This window comes from Oncorhynchus mykiss, chromosome 10 (assembly GCF_013265735.2).
Source record: "Oncorhynchus mykiss isolate Arlee chromosome 10, USDA_OmykA_1.1, whole genome shotgun sequence".
Lineage (NCBI taxonomy): Eukaryota > Metazoa > Chordata > Actinopteri > Salmoniformes > Salmonidae > Oncorhynchus > Oncorhynchus mykiss.
In genome coordinates this window covers 57,853,764-57,875,908 of record NC_048574.1, presented here as the reverse complement: position 1 = coordinate 57,875,908, position 22,145 = coordinate 57,853,764, and the positions used below count along the sequence as shown (strand labels likewise).

The window sequence follows — 22,145 nt, the reverse complement described above, 5'->3', positions numbered from 1 at the left end:
GTGTTTTAATAAATTATTTGAATGTTACAGTCCTGAAACCATAGGTCTGATACCATGTGATTGTATGAAATTAATTTGAATCAATAGATTATTATAATACATGTGTGTAAGTGTTAGACTCATTCGATGATTATATTATAATACTGTGTGTGGTTTTAGTCAGAATCAACGTTTTGGGAACAATGTGTCTAGTGTTTTGAGAACAGACTCTGTCTGAGCCAGATCTGGGGAGACCTTGGCTGGGACACAGAACTTCCCAGTCCAAGGTCTCTCCCTATCTTAGGGGAGGGTAGGAAGACACTATTCTCACATACTCCCCTAGGCTCTATTGGCGGGCTTGGAAGTATGTGTGTCGCTATAAATTGAAGGTCTTGTACTGTACACGGAAGAACGTTCCCGTGAATAAACATTTAACTTTGGTAGACTGGGCCTCGGTCTGTTTCTATCAGTATCTTACAAATCCTGATATAACAGACTAAGGTTAACTTAAATGAACAGGAGTATAGAATTCTCCTGACAAAGGCATACCTTCAAACTCAAGGCCTATTTTCTTGACATCATGGGAAAATCAAAAGAACTCATCCAAGACCTCAGAAAAAATAAATTAACCTTTCTGATCTCCCCATCCCGGATCCGGGATCGTGAATACAGACTCAAGCTCATTATCATAACGCAACGTTAACTATTCATGAAAATCGCAAATGAAATGAGAGCTAGCATATTTATTTCAAGCTTAGCCTTTTGTTAACAACACTGTCATCTCAGATTTTCAAAATATGCTTCTCAACCATTGCAAAACAAGCATTTGTGTAACAGTATTGATGGCTAACGTAGCATTTAGCGTAGCATTTAGCATTAGCATTCAGCTGGCAACATTTACACAAAAAAACAGAAAAGCATTCAAATAAAATAATTTACCTTTGAAGAACTTCAGATGTTTTCAATGAGGAGACTCTCAGTTAGATAGCAGATGCTCAGTTTTTCCAAAAAGATTGTGTATTAGAAATAGCTCCGTTTTGTACATCACATTTGGCTACCAAAAAAACCCGAAAATTCAGTCCTCAAAACACGAACTTTTTTCCAAATTAACTCCATAATATCGACTGAAAACATGGCAAACGTTGTTTAGAATCAATCCTCAAGGTGTTTTTCACATATCTCTTCGATGATATACCGTTCGTGGAAGCATGGTTTCCCCTCTCAATCAAATGGAAAAATACTTGCACATGGCTTTGCGCACCAGTTTCGACGCAGGACACCAGGCGGACACTTGGAAAATGTAGTCTCTTATGGTCAATCTTCCAATGATATGCCTACAAATACGTCAGAATGCTGCAGACATCTTGGGGAAACGGCAGAAGGTCTAAGCTTATTCCTGTCGCATTCACAGCCATATAAGGAGACATTAGAAAACAGAGCTTCAGAAATTCTGCTCATTTCCTGTTTGACGTATCATCTTGGTTTCGCCTGTAGAATGAGTTCTGGGGCACTTACAGACAAAATCTTTGCAGATTCTGAAACTTCAGAGTGTTTTCTTTCCAAAACTGTCAAGAATATGCATAGTCGAGCATATTTTCGTGACAAAATATCGCGCTTAAAACGGGAACGTTTTTTATCCAAAAATGAAATAGCGCCCCTAGAGATGCAACTGGTTAAATCATTTGTAGACCCCCACAAGTCTGGTTCATCCTTGGGAGCAATTTCCAAACGCCTGAAAGTACCACGTTCATCTATACGCAAGTATAAACGACATGGGACCACGCAGCCGTCATACCGCTCAGGAAGGAGACGCATTCTGTCTCCTAGAGATTAACGTACTTTTGTGCGAAAAGTGCAAATCAATCCCAGAACAGCAAAGGACCTTGTGAAAATGCTGAAGAAAACAGGTACAAAAGTAGCTATATCCACAGTAAAACAAGTCCTATATCGACATAACCTGAAAGGTCGCTCAGCAAAGAAGAAGCCACTGCTCCAAAACCGCCATAAAAAAGCCAGACTGGTTTGCAACTGCACACGGGTACAAAGATCATACTTTTTGGAGAAATGTCCTCTGGTCTGATGAAATTAAAATAGAACTGTTTGGCCATAATGACCATCACAATGTTTGGAGAAAAAAAAGGGGGAGGCTTGCAAGCCGAAGAACACCAACTGTGAAGCACGGGGGTGGCAGAATCATGTTGTGGGGGTGCTTTGCTGCAGGAGGGGCTGGTGCACGTCAAAAAAAGAGATGGCATCATGAGGACGGAAAATGTGGATATAATGAAGCAACATCAAGACAGTCAGGAAGTTAAAGCTTGTCTTCCAAATGGACAATGACCCCAAGCATACTTCCAAAGTTGTGGAAAATAGCTTAAGGACAACAAAGTCAAGTTATTGGAGTGGCCATCAAAGCCCTGACCTTAATCCTATAGAAAATGTGGCTGAGCTGAAAAAGCATGTGCAAGCAAGGATGCCTACAAACCTGACTCAGTTACACCAGCTCTGTCAGGAGGAATGGGCCAACATTCACCCAATTTATTGTGGGAAGCTTGTGGAAGGCTAACCCAAACGTTTGACCCAAATTTAAATTTGGGGTCCTTTTTTCAGAATTTCCGCCTGACTGACATGCCCAAAGTAAAACTGCCTTTTACTCAGGCCCAGAAGCCAGGATATGCATACAATTGGTAGCATTGAGTTTCTAAAAATGTTAAAATAATGTATGAGACTAACACAATTGATATGGCAGGCGAAAATCCGAAGAAATAACCAGATTTTTTTTGTGTTGGTTTTAGGCTCTTATAATGGAAAGCTATGGGTCCTATGTAATTCCAGATTACAGTTCCCATGGCTTCTACTAGATGTCAGTCTTTGTTCAAGGTTTCAGGCTTGTTTCTTCAAAAACTAGTAAGAATTTGGAGTTTGTGTAGAGACCACAGTAACAATAGTCTTTTGGCGTGCGAAGAAGAGGCGCGATTACTAATCTTACTATCCTATTGAACATACGGAAAGTAGTATGAAATATTTATTTTTAATATTTATTTAGCTTATTTTCATTTTAGGGTACCTGAGGATTTAATAGAAATGTCATTTGACTTGTTTGGACGAAGTTTAGCGCTAGCTTTTTGGATTCCTGTGTCTGCATTTTGAACGAGTGGATTACTCAAATCAGTGGCGCCAACTAAACTAACTTTTTGGGATATAAAGAAAGATTTTATCTAACAAATTGACCATTCATGTTGTAGCTGGGTCTCTTGGGATTGCAAATAGAGGAAGATTTTCAAAAGTGATTTATTTAAAATCGCCATTTGTGATTTTGTGAAGCCTGTGCTGGTTGAAAAACATGATGTGGGGCACCGTCCTTAGACAACTGCATAGTATACTGTTGCTGTAAAGCCTATTGTAAATCAGACAACGCAGTTAGATTAACAAGAATTTAGGCATTTAAATGATATAAAATACAAGTACGTTCATGCATGTTTAATATAGCAATTTCTTTGATTTGTGCACCCTCTGGATGTTGTCGACTAGTCTTAAGTTTTAAAAAAAAGTGGTGATCCTAACTGACCTAAAACAATACATTTTTACTAGGCTTAAATGTCAGGAAATGTGATAAACTGAGTTTAAATGTATTATGCTACGGTGTATGTAAACTTACAACTTCAACTGCATATATGGGGGGGGGGGAGGGCGGGGGGGGTGATTGACGACCATTTAACATTAGGAAATATCAAAGATTTAAAAAAACTTTCGTTTAAAGTTACACACTGACCTTCAATATATATATATATATATATGTAAGTCTGACCTAATATATTGAAGGTCAGTAAAAAAAATAAAAAAAAGCTCTGTAACAAATGTTTCAGATTGAATAAGTCATAAGCTTATTTTACAATAGTGAAATGTGAATTATATTATCTTAATATTCAGTCTCGGTAACTACTATAAAAATGAAAGCCTCCAGTGCAACAACTCAATATGGTATCAGTAGATTAGTTTTTTTCAGTTATATACTGTATGTTGGCTAACATACAGTGGGGCAAAAAAGTATTTAGTCAGCCACCAATTGTGCAAGTTCTCCCACTTAAAAAGATGAGGCCTGTAATTTTCATCATAGGTACACTTCAACCATGACAGACAAAATGATTTTTTTTCCTCCAGAAAATCCCATTGTAGGATTTTTAATGAATATATTTGCAAATTATGGTGGAAAAATAAGTATTTGGTCAATAACAACAGTTTCTCAATACTTTGTTATATACCCTTTGTTGGCAATGACAGAGGTCAAACGTTTTTTGTAAGTCTTCACAAGGTTTTCACACACTGTTGCTGGTATTTTGGCCCATTCCTCCATAAAGATCTCCTCTAGAGCAGTGATGTTTTGGGGCTGTTGCTGGGCAACACGGACTTTCAACTCCCTCCAAAGATTTTCTATAGGGTTGAGATCTGGAGACTGGCTAGACCACTCCAGGACCTTGAAATGCTTCTTACGAAGCCACTCCTTCGTTGCCCGGGCGGTGTGTTTGGGATCATTGTCATGCTGAAAGACCCAGCCACGTTTTATCTTCAATACCCTTGCTGATGGAAGGAGGTTTTCACTCAAAATCTCATGATACATGGCCCCATTCATTCTTTCCTTTACACAGATCAGTTGACCTGGTCCCTTTGCAGAAAAACAGCCCCAAAGCATTATGTTTCCACCCCCATGCTTCACAGTAGGTATGGTGTTCTTTGGATGCAACTCAGCATTCTTTGTCCTCCAAACACAACGAGTTGAGTTTTTACCAAAAAGTTCCATTTTGGTTTCATCTGACCATATGACATTCTCTGAATCATCCAAATGCTCTCTAGCAAACTTCAGATGGGCCTGGACATGTACTGGCTTAAGCAGGGGGACACCTGTCACTGCAGGATTTGAGTCCCTGGCGGCGTAGTGTGTTGCTGATGGTAGGCTGTGTTACTTTGGTCCCAGCTCTCTGCAGGTCATTCACTAGATCCCCCCGTGTGGTTCTGGGATTTTTGCTCACCGTTCTTGTGATCATTTTGATCCCACGGGATGAGATCTTGCGTGGAGCTCCAGATCGAGGGAGATTATCAGTTGTCTTGTATGTCTTCCATTTCCTAATAATTGCTCCCACAGTTGATTTCTTCTAACCAAGCTGCTTACCTGTTGCAGATTCAGTCTTCCCAGCCTGGTGCATGTCTACAATTTTGTTTCTGGTGTCCTTTGACAGCTCTTTGATCATAGTGGAGTTTGGAGTGTGACTGTTTGAGGTTGTGGACAGGTGTCTTTTATACTGATAACAAGTTCAAACAGGTGCCATTAATACAAGTAACGAGTGGAGGACAGAGGAGCTTCTTAAAGAAGAAGTTACAGGTCTGTGAGAGCCAGAAATCTTGCTTGTAGGTGACCAAATACTTTTTTCCACCATAATTTGCAAATAAATTCATAAAAAAATCCTACAATGTGATTTGTTCCTGTTATAGTTGAAGTGTACCTATGATGAAAATTACAGGCCTCTCATCTTTTTAAGTGGGAGAACTTGTACAATTGGTGGCTGACTAAATACATTTTTTGCCCCACTGTAGGTGGAGCACAAAATGCTCTAGAAGGAGTGTGCAGAGTTGAGTGATTGTAATCCTCCCCTAACACTGGGCCAATTGTGCACCTCCCCATGGGTCGACAGAGACTGGACTCAAACCAGGAGCTCTAGTGGCAAAGCTAGCACTGCGATGCAGTGCCGTAGACCACTCCCCCACTGATTGTATTCTTAAGAGATTAGCTACATACTGTATAGATAAAGACAAGCAATAAATGGTCCATCATAACTAAACAGTTTGATTTTGTACAGTCAAACTGCATGAACACACTTGTTCAGATCTTGCTTGACAACTACACTTAATCAGGCCTGCATTTTGCAAAAAGCAGTATGAGTATGTCACCAAAGATCATTTGAGTCAAAATGCAAATCAAGATCGACCACTCAAAAATGTTTCAATAGAATCTACATGGTGAAAATATAAACTTGTGGATTTTGTTTCCAACGTAGCCTAACAGCCTTTATATACACACCGCTGCTATCCACTGGCAAGCTAAACAATGACCAGCTATAAAAAGATACAGGGGAGGCACCTACATTTAAACAACAGAACAGACAATACTGAAAATAAGCTTTGGCCCAGTAATAGCATAACAAACACACTAGTGAAATGTATTAAAAAAAGAGATTGCATTTGTTTTAACCTATACATTGGGACAATGGGCACTTGAAAAGAGGGATCAACCTACTAATAACCCTAGGCATAGCTATTGAATTTGTCTGTATCAATGAAGTTCCGAGGCCCCAATTCAACAAAAACAAGTGAGAATGACCAACACAGGAATTCTGAAATGATAAAAGCGCAATGGTTAAATGGGAATTTTCTCCAGTAACAACTGTGCCTACATTAATTTTTCTAAACAAATATTTAAAATTACTGTCTCAACATCCACTTTAAGATGTAGCACCTTCTCATGTGTGAATTTGCCATGTCACCCTCTCAGAACCTTCCTGTTTTGCTCCTTCATGCAGTGTTAACATCCTCGCTGGTAGCCATGCAATGTTACTGGAGTGTATCATAAACTGTCAGGTTAGGGTTGTCTCTAAGTGACTCCAGTCCTTGTATACCTGTTCGCTCCTCCTAGACAAGGAGAGGGAGGGAAGAAAGGATTGAGAGGGACAAGGAAAGAGGGGGGTGCAGGAAAGCGACAAAAAAGTAAAACTGATCATCTGTTACGTTATTAGATACTTTGCACCAGAGGAAGGAAACAATACAAGTCTGACGCTCTCTTGTCTATTCTCATTGTTCTGCAGTAAGTAACTCAGTCAACACATCTAGAACCATTCCTAAATCTAGTGGGAGGAACCATGAAGCCAAGCTTAAGTCCACTGACTTGGCAAATACTGTAAAAGATATGGGAAGATCAAAGGCATTGCTATACTGAACAAAAATATAAATGCAACAACTTCAAAGATTTTACTAAATTACAGTTCATTAAAGGACAGTCAATTTAAATTAATTAATTACGCTCTAATCTATGGATTTAACATGACTGGGCAAGGGCGCATCAATTGGTGGACCAGGGAGGGCATAGGTCCACCCACGCGGGAGCCAGGCCCAGACAATCAGAAATCATTTTTCCACAAAAGGGCTTTTTTACAGACAGAACCATTTCCTACATTTATAAAACACTATCAATGGTAATTTAAAAAGGTTGTGCACAAGATGTTTTGACTTTGACAAGGAGAATGACCTCACCCCATTAAAAGATGAATACCTGCATGTGAGTGTTCGTTTCTCCTCTTCTTCAGATATATTGCAAGAACAACAAGTCCTGAGGCAACCAGAACACAGATTACTGCAATAATAAGACAATCACCATCTAAATTAAAAAGAGAGAAAACAATATTTGAATTAAAACATTGCGTTTCATAAAATGAGCTCTACCATACTTATTGTTTCATATAGAAGTTGGTATTGTCTGGATGTCTGTAATGTAACATTAATACTGTACATGTGTTTACCTGTCACCTTGAAGGGATCACTCTCTATACAGGAATGTGGAACAACAGCTGTCTCCTTGCTGACTGGGTTGGCAGCCTCACATCTGTAAGAGTCTCTGTTCTGTTCATCCACCTTCAGAGGTATAGAGAGGGTGATGTTGTGGTCAGGGCTGCTGGTCTGGTTGAGTATCTCCCCTCCTTTGTACCAGGACAGGGTCACCTCTCTCCCGTTCTCCACAGAACACACAACACTACAGGAGATGTTATCATGAACAGTCACCTGAGGTTTGGACAGAACATCTGGAAGGCAAAATGAAATATGAATTAGTGAAATGGAATTTCTTTAAAAAGTGGCAAAGAGCAGTTACATCATTTTTTGGACATATCAATTAATGATATGGAATCATTGAGTCTTGATGAATACAACTAACGCCACATAAGCTTGATGTTTGTAAACAAAGAAATTGCAAACAAAAGCTATGGTCTCATAACATGGTTAAAACTATACTTTCTATACAACGGCTGATCAGGCCTTGCATCCATAGCTCTATGAGTTTGGGAGTGGTTACATTTCTCCAGGCCCTCAGCTTTTTAACCAAACCAATAAAGCGACCACTTTAGTATTGTTTCTACTGCTGATTGCAGCTGTAATGATTTTGTAATTTACAGCACACACACTTTCAGTACACAGTCAGCTGAAATGTATGCGTCATCTTCTCTTCAGCATCTCCATTCTCCACAGTATAAACCCCAGAATCGTCTATTTGTAGGTCTGACAAAGTGAAGACTCCAGTAACATTGTTCCAGTGAAGGCGGTTTTTATATCTCTTCTCAAGGTTTGTATTACTTTGTTTACCAGGGTACACCTGTGCAATATTGCCAAGGTCTCCATAAAGTAAATTGCCAGATGTCAACACCCTTTCTGGAAAATAGAAAAATGTTCCCACGATGCCATTCACCTGCCGAGTCTCTGGCTGTTCTGAATGCTGGGCTGAGTAGAGTACTGTGGAGAGAAAGAGACACCCAACATCAAAGCATTGACTTAAATATCATAGTTCTCTAACATACTGTCACAACTTAGTTTCTCGATTGCTTGAGAATGTCCAAACAGAAGTCACTTTTCCCCAAAAAAATGTTATATGCAGCCCCAAGCTGAAACACGTTTGTAACGTAGACACAGGGAGTCCGGAAGCAAATGCAGTTAGTTTAACAAAGCACATGGAACAATACAAAGAGAAGAGTAAAAATATGGAAACAGGAACAATATTGCCTGGTGAGTGATGACAGAGTGCTATATACAGGGGAAGTAGTCAGGGAGGTGATGAAGTCCCAGGTGTGCCTAATGAGGCTCAGGTGTGCGTAATGAGTTGCCAGGACCGGTGGTTAGTATTCCGGTGATGCCAGCGCAGGAGTAGACATGACAACGCTGGCCAAAACATAATTTGCAATAAAGCATTAAGACCAGCGGCAGTCCTAGCATGTAAATCTTGGTGGGGCAAAATGTTTTATGCATGACAGCAAAGACCCTAATGTGCTCAATACATTAATGGCACTATAAATGGCAACAAGTGGGGCACACAAACTATTAGGACCTACATAAAGCTGTCCCATCAGCAGAGCTCTCTTTTCAGCACCATGGATTGAATCCTTACCATTACTATTGACAATTGAGATGCACAAACTACGACATAAGGGAACGATAATGGATAAGAGGCATTCCATAATTTCAATAGACAAAGAGCGAGCGACGACGGACATAGTCAATATAACTGTTCAGCACTTTTGAAATGTACAGCAACAATTCCTAACAATGGGCTGCACTTACAGTATTTACCCTGTACACCAAGTAAGAACTGTATGATAAATAAAGGGGCATAAAGACAATGAAACATCCTACAATATTAGATTGACATCTCAAAAACAGGTTACAGGCTACATGTGCAGCACCACCAGGTCAGAACAGTAACCTTAAGCAAAATGAAGAGGTGAAAATAGACCAAATTATTAGGGTGAACACCTTACTACACTTAGCCACGTAGCCATCTCCCTTGCATATTACAATTTATGCAGCAGCATACAAGACATTTTTGGACTCCTTGGCTTGTGATGTGCTCACTGAAACATGAATGTGGCAGTGGTTCCATCATCAGTCTGGCATTCTCTGGATTTACGGTGGGAACTCAGGAAGAATTGTTTTTATCAGCCACTCCATTGAATAGCAGGCTAATGTTATCAGTTGCTTTGCACTGCACCACTGATTCCTTCCAAACGACTCATTGTATAAGGGCACAGGGTGAAACCGATGCATACACGTGAGGCAGATGGTTCGAGTCTGATATTTACTATAATCCAATAATCCAAGGGGCAGGCCAGAGAATGGTCACAGACAGGCAAAATATCCTAACGAGGTACAGAGTGGCAGGCAGGCTCAGAGTCAACGGTCAAAAACGGGAGGACTAGCAAAAGAGTGATTGTCACATCCTGACCTTAGTTCCTGTTTTACGTCTCTATTTTGGTTTGGTCAGGGCGTGAGTTGGGGTGGGCATTCTATGTTTTTCATTCTTGTTTTGTTCTGTGTGTTGTATTTCTGTGTATGGCCTGGTATGGTTCCCAATCAGAGGCAGCTGTCAATCGTTGTCTCTGATTGAGAACCATACTTAGGTAGCCTGTTCCCACCTGTGTTTGTGGGTAGTTATATTCTGTTTAGTGTGTGTTGCACCTGACGGAGCTGTTTCGGTTCTTTTGTTGCTTGTTTGATAGTGTTCAGTTTTACCATTAAAATTATGAACTCTTACCACACTGCACCTTGGTCCTCACTTACACCAACAGCCGTTACAGCAATTAGAAAAAAGCAGGAGCAAAGAAAACCACGCTGGTTGACAAGACGAACTGGCAACAGACAAACAGGGAACATCGGAATAAATACCCAGGGACTAATGGGGAAAACGGGTGACACCTTGAGGTGGGTGGAGACAATCACAAAAACAGGTGAACCAGATCAGGGCGTGACACATTGTTGAATTTGGGATTTCCAACTTGTGTAATCTTTGTCCAATAGCCAATGAGCACCGATATGTTTTATCTATAATTTATCTTCATTATTTCTCTTCATATGACAAGAATTAAATAGGATTTGACAGAATGTCTACTTGATTTATGATTATGACTGCTAGCTAAGATTTTGAAAGTAAGATGTTGACATGATCAGTCCAATCCAAGCCACTGTTGATATAACTTGATTTGACGTCCTTTATCTGTGACCAATGACCTTGAGCCTTCTGGAAGGGGACTTGTAATCTAAGTCTATGGCAGGACCCAAATGGCTCACATTCTTGATGTCTACTCTTACTAACGGTGGGTGATGTAGTGTCCCCATGAGTGACAGAACACTGAGCCAATCATGGTGCAATTCTGAGCCAATCATGGTCAAATGCTCCTATTTTCTGCTGGCCTGCCCCACCACCAAAGAAAGCACTGAGCTAGGCTGAAACACATGCATTTTGGAGATTCCTATTTGTACGTAACTTTATTAACTCAAATATATACATTTTTTACAGTTTGCAAACTGATGTGACACGTATTAATACAAAAATATGCAAAAAAGGCAACCCCCCCCAAAAGAAAAATCTGTATATATCTATTTATTTTTTTGCAAAAAATATGCGGGCTCCTGAATGACGGGTCGACACTGATTAAGACTCAAAACATGAACTATTTGAAATAAAATCAACAACCTCAACCTCCAAAACGTATTACTTATCTAATGAAAAGTTCACTCACTCGTCACACAATTTTGCAATAAATGCTAACTATCAACATACCCTTACATGGTTAACCCTCTTTTATATTTCTGTGACATTTGTTGATACTATAATTATACTATAAACCATAAAATACAACTAAACATACAACAGCATGGGCTGTATTCTTTTTTCCTCAAATAATTTGACCAAAAATGACCAATGCAGAAAGAATGTCACTCAAGAACATGAATATCCAGACTCAAATATTTTATGACCTTTTTCCATGTTGTCCTTCAAATTCAATGATGCTGTACAGTATATACAGAGATTCAAAATCAAATACACCAAGCTAACAAATCACTGCAAAAACAAATACATTCAACAACATCAATACAGTATATACCACATTCATCTCCATTCGTTCTTGTCGATCAGGCCACGTTTTCATCAACATCACACTGTTTTCCCTTACAATGCAGAGAAGAAAGAAATATCCTTATACCTCTCCTCTTCCTCGGTCCATTCTTGCAAACAGCAATTCAGAGGTGAGTGACCTCTTTAACGCATGAATAAGGACGGATTGCTGATTGAACAATTGTGCAAAACAGATTTGCATGCGTGTAGACGAGGTTCACATTAATTGGAGTCATTTGTATGAGCAGTGACCAAATGTTTTAATTTTGTTTGACCTGATTTACTCAACTGAATCTTGCCTGTTGTTGATTTGTGTTTACTGTTTTGCAAAAAATTGCTTATTATTTGGTGAGAAAGCCTTTACACTTTTGCAAGGAATAATACTGTTTTGCTCATTAGGTTATGATGTAGATAATTGTCATTAAAAGTGTCTTAGCAATCGAGAAACTGTAAAGGCCTGATGTGATATTGACGGATAGGAAAGAAATGGCAGGACTGGTAGTTCTATTAATATGTTTGCGCACACTCATAGGAGAACCATTTTGGGTTCTAATGTAGAGCCTCCTGGGGTAAGGGTTCCACTTGGAACCCAAAAGGGTTACCTGAAACTGAAAACGGTTCTTCTAGACAGCACCTTTTTTTTAAGTGTACACACTGAAATTAAGTTCACATGGAAATAAAGACTCTCAGCAGATTCTTCTTCTGCTGTTAATGTGCCATTAACAGCAGAAGAAGAATCTGCTGAGATAGTCTGAGAAATGCCATCATTATAAAAAAAAAAATCACAATCCTTTATTACTTTATTTTTTTGTATCTTCATGGGAAATCACATTGAAATCAAAACCTATCCAAAAACCTATTTTGCAAGAGAGTCCTGCATGTACACAGATTATACAAAATGTACAACCTGAAGGCACAAAAGTGCTTTTTCAACCTCAGGAGGCTGAAATAATTTGGCTTGTCACCGAAAACCCTCACTAACTTTTACAGGTTCACAATTGAGAGCATCCTGTTGGGCTGTATCACCGCCTGGTACGGCAATTGCACCGCCCACAACCGCAGGGCTCTCCAGAGAGTGGTGCGGTCTGCACAACGCATCACCGGGGGGCAAACGACCTGCCCTCCAGGACAGCTGATGTCACAGGGAGGCAAAAAAGATCATCAAGGACAATAACCAACCGAGCCACTGCCTGTTCACCCTGCTTCCATCCATAAGGTGAGGTCAGTACAGGTGCATCAAAGCTGGGACAGACAAACTTGATGATTTAGTTGGAGGTGTGCATGGCCACGCAGTCGTGGGTGAACAGGGAGTACAGGAGAGGGCTCAGAATGCACCCTTGTGGAGCCCCAGTGTTGAGGATCAGCGGGGTGGAGATGTTGTCACCTACTCTCACCACCTGGGGGCGGCCCGTCAGGAACTCCAGTACTCAGTTGCACAGGGCGAGGTCGAGACCCAGGGTCTTGAGCTTGATGACGAGTTTGGAGGGTACTATGGTGTTAAATGCTGAGCTGTAGTCGATGAACAGCATTCTCACGTAGGTATTCCTCTTGTCCAGATGGGTTGGGCAGTGTGCAGTGTTGTTGCGATTGCGTCGACTGTGGACCTATTGGGGCGGTAAGCAAATTGGAGTGGGTCTAGGGTTTCAGGTAGGGTGGAGGTGAAATGGGCCTTGACTAGTCTCTCAAAGCACTTCATGATGACGGAAGTGAGTGCTACGGGGCAGTAGTCATTTAGCTCAGTTACCTTAGCTTTCTTGGGAACAGGAACAATGGTGGCCCTCTTAAAGCATGAGGGGAAAGCAGACTGGGATAAGGATTGATTGAATATGTCCATAAACACACCAGCCAGCTGGTCTGTGCATGCTCTGAGGACGCAGCTGGGGATGCCGTCTGGGCCTGCAGCCTTGCGAGGGTTAACACGTTCAAATGTTTTACTCACGTCGGCTGCAGTGAAGGAGAGTCTGCAGGTTTTGGTAGTGTGCCGTGTCAGGGGCACTGTATTGCCACTTTAATGAATGGAACACTAGTTTAATTACTTTAGATATTACCTGTTAGATACTGCTGCACTGTCGAATCTAGAAGCTTAAGCATTTTGCTACACTCGCAATAACATCTGCTGTTGTGTATGTGACCAACACAATTTGATTTGAATTAAAGGTATACAAAGGCACCAGAGCATCATGGTGCAGAGAGCTCTGCAGATCATTCCATACATGGGGCGCAAATTTATTTCATGCAGATTTACCTAATTCTTTAGTGATCAATGGGACATCTATAGGACATTAGGATACGTAACTTATAGATAAGGGCAGGAAAGGGTGCTCTCGAGCGGCTAGATTTTCTTCTGCTTCTTGTGATGTATTGTTGTCTCTACCTTCTTGCCCTTTGTGCTGTTGTCTGTGCCCAATAATGTTTGTACCATGTTTTGTGCTGCTAACATGTTGTGTTGCTACCATGTAGTTGACATTTTGTGTTGCTACTATGCTATGTGGTTGTCTAACATCTCTCTTTATTTAGTGTTGTGATATCTCTTGTCATGATGTGTGTTTTGTCCTATATTTGTATGTTTTAATTTTAATGTATTTATTTATCTCAGCCACAGTCCCGGCAAGATGCCTTTTGCCTTCTAGTACTGTAGGCCGTTATTGTAAATAAGAATTTCTTCTTAACTGACTTGCCTAGTTAAATAAAGGTCAAATAAACATAGCATTGAGGTCCGGTAGCTCGTAGGTCTGTAATTGAACAATGAGGTAAGGTATGACAGAAGTTTGCACAAGAGGGCTTTATAAACAAAGAGAGCAGTGTATTGATCTACAAGACTTAGGTGAGGGCCAGCCTACTTTCTGATATGGAATGTAATGATTTGTAATGAACCCGTCATCCGTAATACAGCGAAGTGCGCTATTCTAAACTGCATCTAATGGTTTCAGTGTAGTGGTAGTTGCATTCATATAAACGGTGTCACCATAGTCTAGTAATTGCAGGAAAGTTGACTGAATTATCTGCTTTCTGCTGTTCAAGGAGAGGCATGATCGATTACAAAAAAAAAGCCCATTAACTAACTCAACCATATTCTTTTTAAAATATAACGTTTTGGCAATACAGATGCCCAGATATTTATAAGCGAGACACGATCAACACGGGCACTATCCAATGTACATACGCATATATCATAAGATACATTTTTAGGTGAATTGGAAAACATCACGAACTTGGTTTTAAATTCAAAAAGTGTTCATTTCAGTTCAACAAAGGCAGATCGCAGCTCTGAAAAAGTCTGGTTAACAGTGGGGGCAATAGCATGCACAAAATTGTCATCTGCATACAGGCGTATGTTAATTTTTTGCAGATAGACAAATATTATTTACATAACCAGTAAAAATGACAGAATCTAAAATCAACCCCTGTGGGACACCTTTTGTAATATCAAGGAAAAATGATTTAACAATATCAGACAACACTGTGTCCTCTGTCAGGTAGATTATAAACCAGAGCTGCAGGAAAATGTGTGGTGAGACAGCATGCCCAAGTAGTTTTCAATCTGGTGTGGCGGCGCCGCCACATCGATTGCGTTTAAACATACAGTTGAAGTCGGAAGTTTACATAAACCTTAGCCAAATACATTTAATCTCAGTGTTTTCACAATTTCTGATATTTAATCCTAGTAAGAATTCCCATGTTTTAGGTCAGTTAGGATCAGCACTTTATTTTAAGAATGTGAAAATGTCAGAATAATAGTTGAGATTATTATTTATTTCAGCTTTATTTATTTCATCACATTCCCAGTGAGTCAGAAGTTTATATACACTCATTTAGTATTTGGTAGCATTGCCTTTGAATTGTTTATCTTGGGTCAAACGTTTCGGGTAGCCGTCCACAAGCTTCCCACAATAGGTTGGGTGAATTTTGGCCCATTACTCCTGAGCTGGTGTAACTGAGTCAGGTTTGTCTGCATCCTTGCTCGCACATGCTTTTTCAGTTCTGCCCACGCATTTTCTATAGGATTGAGATCGGGGAATTGTGATTGCCACTCCAATACCTTGACTTTGTTGTCCTTAAGCCATTTAGCCACAACTTTGGAAGTATGCTTGGGGTCATTGTCCATTTGGAAGACCCATTTGCAACAAAGCTTTAACTTCCTGACTGATGTCTTGAGATGTTGCTTCACTATATCCACATAATTTTCACCCTCATGATGGCATCTATTTTGTGAAGTGCACCAGTCCCTCCTGCAGCAAAGCACCCCCACAACATGATGCTGCCACCCCTGTGCTTCACGGTTGGGATGGTGTTCTTTGGCTTGTAATACTCCCCTTTTTCCTCCAAACATAGTGGTGGTCATTATGGCAAAACAGTTCTATTGTTGTTTCATCAGACCAGAGGACATTTCTCCAAAAGGTACAGTATTTGTCCCCATGTGCAGTTGCAAACCGTAGTCTGGCGTTTTTGGAGCAGTGGCTTCTTCCTTGCTGAGCAGCCTTTCAGGTCATGTCGATATACGACTCATTTTACTGTGGATATAGATACTGTTGTGAAGATGCTGGAGGAAACCGGTACAAGGTTTTCTGGGATTGATTTGCACTTTTCGTACCAAAGTATTTCTAGGAGACAGAATGTGTTTCCTTCCTGAGTGGTATAATGGCTGCGTGGTCCCATATTGTTTGTACAGATAAATGTGGTACCGTCAGGTGTTTGGAAATGGCTCCCAAGGAGGAATCAGACTTGTGGAGGTCTACAATTTGTTTTCTGAGGTTTTGGCTGATTTCATTTGATTTTCCCATAATGTCAAGCAAAGAGGCACAGAGTTTGAAGGTAGGCCTTCAAATACATCCATAGGTACACCTCCAATTGACTCAAAGTATGTCAATTAGCCTATAAGAAGCTTCTAAAGCCATGACATACTTTTCTGGAATTTTCCAAGCTGTTTGAAGGCACAGTCAACTTAGTATATGTAAGCTTTTGACCCACTGGAATTGTGATACAGTCAGTTAAAAGTGAAATAATCTGTCTATAAACAATTGGTGAATGAATGACTTGTGTCATGCACAAAGTAGATGTCCTAACTGACTTGCCAAAACTAAAGTTCGTTAACAAGACATTTGTAGTGGTTGAATAGTGAGTTTTAATGACTCCAACCTAAGTGTATGTAAACTTCTGACTTTATAGAAACATTTTGAAAAAAGCAGTTTTTTCTTAATTGACAAGTCCCCCATTTTCAGCCCACATCACTCTGTTTTGTCAAGTGAATACAACCGTTTGCTTGGGATTCCACACGTTAACCCCAACACTCACTGTGACAAGTGGATTAATTTGTCTGTCACAATGCTCTCCTAGGCAGTGGTGGCCCATCATTCAGGGCAGAGACCCATATTTTAAGCAAAAAGAAATATATATACATATTTATTTATTTTTACTTGGGGATGCTTGCCTGTTTTGCATGTTATTTTGGCATTAATACGTGTCACATCAGTTTGCAAACAATGTAAAAAAATACATATCATTAAGTTAATAAAGTCGCATACAAACAGGCAGCTCCAAAATGCAGGTGTTTAAGCCTAGCTCAATGCTTTCTGTGGTGGTGGGGCAGGCCAGCAGAAAATAGGAGCATTGCACCATGTTTAGCTCAACATTGCACCGTGATTGGCTCAGTGTTCTGTCACTCATGGGGACACTACGTCACCCGCCTTTAGTAAGGGTAGACATCAAGAATGTGAGCCCTTTGGGTCCTGCCATAGATTAGAAGTGCCCTTCCAAGAAGGCTCAAGATCATTGGCACCAGATAAAATTACGTCAAATCAAGTTATCTACTAGAGGTCGACCGATTATGATTTTTAACACCGACACCGATTTATTGGAGGACCAAAAAAGCCGATACCGTTTAAATCGGACAATTTTTATTTATTTATTTGAAATAATGACAATGACAACAATACTGAATGAACACCTTATTTTAACTTAATAGAATACATCAATAAAAATCCATTTAGCCTCAAATAAATAATGAAACATGTTCAATTTGGTTTAAATAATGCAAAAACAAAGTTGGAGAAGAAAGTAAAAGTGCAATATGTGCCATGTAAAAAAGCTAAGTTTAAGTTTAAGTTCCTTGCTCAGAACATGAGAACATATGAAAGCTGGTGGTTCCTTTTAACATGAGACTTGAATATTCCAAGGTAAGAGGTTTTAGGTTGTAGTTAATATAGTATTTATAGGACTATTTCTCTCTATACCATTTGTATTCCAAATACCTTTGACTATTGGATGTTCTTATAGGCACTTTAGTAGTGCCAGTGTAACAGTATAGCTTCCGTCCCTCTCCTCGCTCCTACCTGGGCTCGAACCAGGAACACATCGACAACAGCCACCCTCAAAGCATCGTTACCCATCGCTCCACAAAGCCGCGGCCCTTGCAGAGCAAGGGGAACAACTACTCCAAGTCTCAGAGCGAGTGACGTCACCAATTGAAACGCTATTAGCGCGCACCCCGCTAACTAGCTAGCCATTTCACATCGGTTACACCAGCCTAATCTCGGGAGTTGATAGGCTTGAAGTCATAAACAGCGCAATGCTTGAAGCACAGTGAAGCGCTGCTGGCAAAACGCACGAAAGTGCTGTTTGAATGAATGCTTAAGAGCTTGCTGCTGCCTACCATCGCTCAGTCAGACTTCTCTATCAAATATCAAATCACATACTTAATTATAACATAATAACACACCGAACGACGAGCCTTTGGTCATTAATATGGTCGAATCCGGAAACAATCATTTCAAAAACAAAAAGTGTATTATATCATTGAAATACAGAACCGTTCCGTATTTTATCTAACGGATGGCATCTCTAAGTCTAGATATTGCTGTTACATTGTACAATCTTCAATGTTCTGTCATAATTACGTAAAATTCTGGCAAGCCAGGTGGCTCAAACCGTTGCAAAATAACCTGACTGCGTGCAATGAATGCAAGAGAAGTGACACAATTTCACCTGGTTAATATTGCCTGCTTAACCTGGATTTCATTTAGCTAAATATGCAGGATTAAACATATATACTTCTGTGTATTGATTTTAAGAAAGGCACTGATGTTTATGTTTAGGTACACGTTGGAGCAACGAGTCCTTTTTCCACGAATGCGCACCACATCGATTAAATGCAACGCTAGATAAACTAGTAATATCATCAACCATGTGTAGTTAACTAGTGATTATGATTGATTGATTGTCTTTTATAAGATAAGTTTAATGCTAGCTAACAACTTACCGTGGCTTCTTACTGCATTCGTTTAACAGGCAGGCTCCTCGCGGAGTGCAATGAGAGGCAGGTGGTTAGAGCGTTGGACTATTTAACTGTAAGGTTGCAAGATTGAATCCCCGAGCTGACAAGGTAAAAATGTCGTTCTGCCCCTGAACAAGGCAGTTAACCCATCGTTCCTAGGCCGTCATTGAACATAAGAATGTGTTCTTAACTAACTTGCCTAGTTAAATAAAGGTGTAAAAAAAAGGTTACGATTTTTTTTTTTTATCGGACAAATCAGTGTCCAAAAATACCAATTTCCGATTGTTATGAAAACTTGAACCTCTAATATCAACAGTAGCTTGGATTGGAATGATCATGTCCAACATCGTACTTTCAAAATCTTTGCTAGCAGTCATCATCAAAAAATCAAGTAGACAATTTACTGGCAAATCCTTTTCAATCCTTGTCATATGAAGATAAATTATAGATAAAATGTATTGGTGCTCATCGGACATAAACATTACACAAGTTAGAAATCGCAAATTCAACAAGGAGTGCTTTGGAAGGAATCAGTGGCTAACTGCAAGTGTTGCAATGCAATCACTAGTCTGCTATTCAGTGGAGTGGGTGTCCGGTCCAAGTCTAGGTTTAAGGGTCTCTTTTCCAAGCTTAAATAGATACACATTCAACACCATGGGCCAGAAAATGTTGAAAACATTGGCCATGCTGTTAATCCAGCATGAATTCTGAAGCGTTCAAAACATCTGGAAACTTGGAACTAGGAAATCTCAGACTTCAGTGAGTTCAAGACAACTGGGAACATGTCAAAAAACAAGCTCAGACTTGGAAAATACATTTTGAACTTCTAACTCAGAATTGTAAATCTTTCTCTTTCTTTGATGACAAAATTTGCCAGCGACGGACCGCCAGGCACATCAAGGTGAATCCAAAAATGTCTTATATGCTGCTGCATAAATGATGTAATATGCCAGGGATATATGCATACTGTAGCTAAGAAAGTAATACTAAGTTTAGGAGACCATGTGCCTCATCATTTGTTCTATTTTCACCAAAGTGGTGTCGTAAACACATCGTTTGTGGTCAAGTGTGTGTGCTTGTTTGCCAACGTTTCAGTTGTGGTGGCGCTTGGCTTGCAAGTACAAATTCAGCACACACAACATTCTATAATAGAATTGTGTTATTTGACGTGTCAAATTAAAAGCGTATTTAACGCGTCAAATTGTGTTATGTCACGTGTGTTTTTTGACACACAAAGACTAATACCGTTCAATGTGCCTCACCCTAATACTTAGGTATATTTTCAACTTTTAATTTTGCCTACTGTTTTAACTTGATAGTGTGCATGTTGCCTATAACCTGTATTAGAGAAAAGTTATCATTGAATATTGTAAGAGCTTTCATTGTCTGTTTATATTTCCCATCTATTTATCCTACGGTTCTTACCTGGTGTACACTGTAAGAACGGCCCATGTTCTGAATTCTGTCTCTGTACATTTCAAAAGTGCTGAACAAATAGTTATGTTGACTACGTCCATCGTCACTCGCTCATTAATGTATTAATTGAAATACAGATTGCCACTTATCCGCTTGTCGTCTCATTATGCCATAGTTTGCATCTCAATTGTTAGTAGAAACCACATTTGTTTAAGCAAGTCAGCCATATCAGCTATGTTTTTTTTAAAGGGCAGTAAATGAGGCTGAATGAACTGTTTCGCTGCCAGACAAGAATCCGCTGAAAGCCAGGTGTAGCAGTGGTAAGGTGTTGGGACTCTGCTGTTGGGACAGCTTTATGTAGGCCCTAACAGTTTGTGGGCACCGTTTGTCACCCTTATAGTGCAATTAATGTATTGTTTTTTTTGTCCCCCCAACAAGACTTACATGCTAAAATCGTTGCTGCTCCTAGGTACAGCATACAGAGACAATTTTGTTTTACAATGTAGCCCAATTATAAATTCTGGCTGTGGTAACTATTGACAACCTTCCTGTCAGCCTGGTTACTGCCTCACGAGAGAGCGAACACAATTCTTAATGGAAAACGAGGTAGGCCAATGTGTATATAAAAAGCAATTAATAAAATAAGTTTAGTCTACATCTAGAATGATCCAGTCTATAGCTAACAAAACTACTAACGTTATCTTTAGTAGCCTACATGACGCCTGATCCAGGCCAATTTCGGAAAACCTTTGAATTGGCGAAGTGTGATTGACAGTGTTGAACGCTTTAGATAAGTCAATGAATAGAGCAACAGTGTTTCTTCCTATCCTATCCTTACCAGGGCCTCTCTGATCTACCCATCCCGGATCCGGTATCGTGAATACAGACTCAAGCTCATTACCATTACGCAACGTTAACTATTCATGAAAATCGCAAATGAAATGAAATAAATATGCTAGCTCTCAAGCTTAGCCTTTTGTTAACAACACTGTCATCTCAGATTTTCAAAATATGCTTCTCAACCATAGGAAAACAATCATTTGTGTAACAGTAGCTAGCTAGCGTAGCATTTAGCGTTAGCATTATCGTTAGCATTTAGCAGGCAACACTTTCACAAAAACCAGAAAAGCATTCAAATAAAATAATTTACCTTTGAAGAACTTCAGATGTTTTCAATGAGGAGACTCTGTTAGATAGCAAATGTTCAGTTTTTCCTGAAAGATTATTTGTTTAGGAGAAATCGCTCCGTTTGGTGCGTCACGTTTGGCTACCAAAAAAAAACGAAAATCCAGTCATCAAAACGCCAAACTTTTTTCCAAATTAACTCCATAATATTGACTGAAACATGGCAAACGTTGTTTAGAACCAATCCTCAAGGTGTTTTTCACATATCTCTTCGATGATAAATCATTAGTGGAAGTGTGCTTTCTGTTCTGAATCCCAGGAGAACATGACCGCAACTTAAGATTGCGCACCAATTTAGACAAAGGACACCGGGCGGACCCCTGGAAAATGTAGTCTCTTATGGCCAATCTTCCAATGATATGCCTACAAATACGTCACAATGCTGCAGACATCTTGAAGAAACGACAGAAAGCGCAGGCTCGTTCCTGGAGCATTCACAGCCATATAAGGAGACATTGAAAAACAGAGCTTCAGGAATTCTGCTCATTTCCTGTTTGAGGTTTCATCTTGGTTTCGCCTGTAGAATGAGTTCAGTGGCACTCACAGAAAATATATTTGCAGTTTTGGAAACGTTAGACTGCATATAATTGACAGCTT

General features: G+C 39.9%; 1 protein-coding gene across 5 annotated transcripts in view; it reads right to left on the bottom strand.

Annotated features, from left to right (window-relative positions):
* Positions 1–5,447: 5,447 nt before the first annotated feature.
* Positions 5,448–22,145, bottom strand: part of LOC110534352 (SLAM family member 9) — an 83,476-nt gene continuing 66,778 nt past the window's right edge. The window contains exons 2-6 of one of the 5 annotated variants that reach the window (XM_036933444.1): positions 8,203–8,523; positions 7,801–7,820; positions 7,542–7,653; positions 7,276–7,399; positions 5,449–6,657 (exon numbers count right to left, since the gene is read on the bottom strand). In XM_036933444.1, the coding sequence (XP_036789339.1) occupies positions 6,603–6,657; positions 7,276–7,399; positions 7,542–7,653; positions 7,801–7,820; positions 8,203–8,523 (632 nt within the window). In that variant the 3' untranslated portion in view covers positions 5,449–6,602. Of the gene's footprint in view, positions 6,658–7,275; positions 7,400–7,541; positions 7,821–8,202; positions 8,524–10,315; positions 10,450–22,145 lie in introns of those variants that run through there. The other 4 variants (XM_036933446.1, XM_036933441.1, XM_021619158.2 and 1 more) reach the window with 4 other exon arrangements.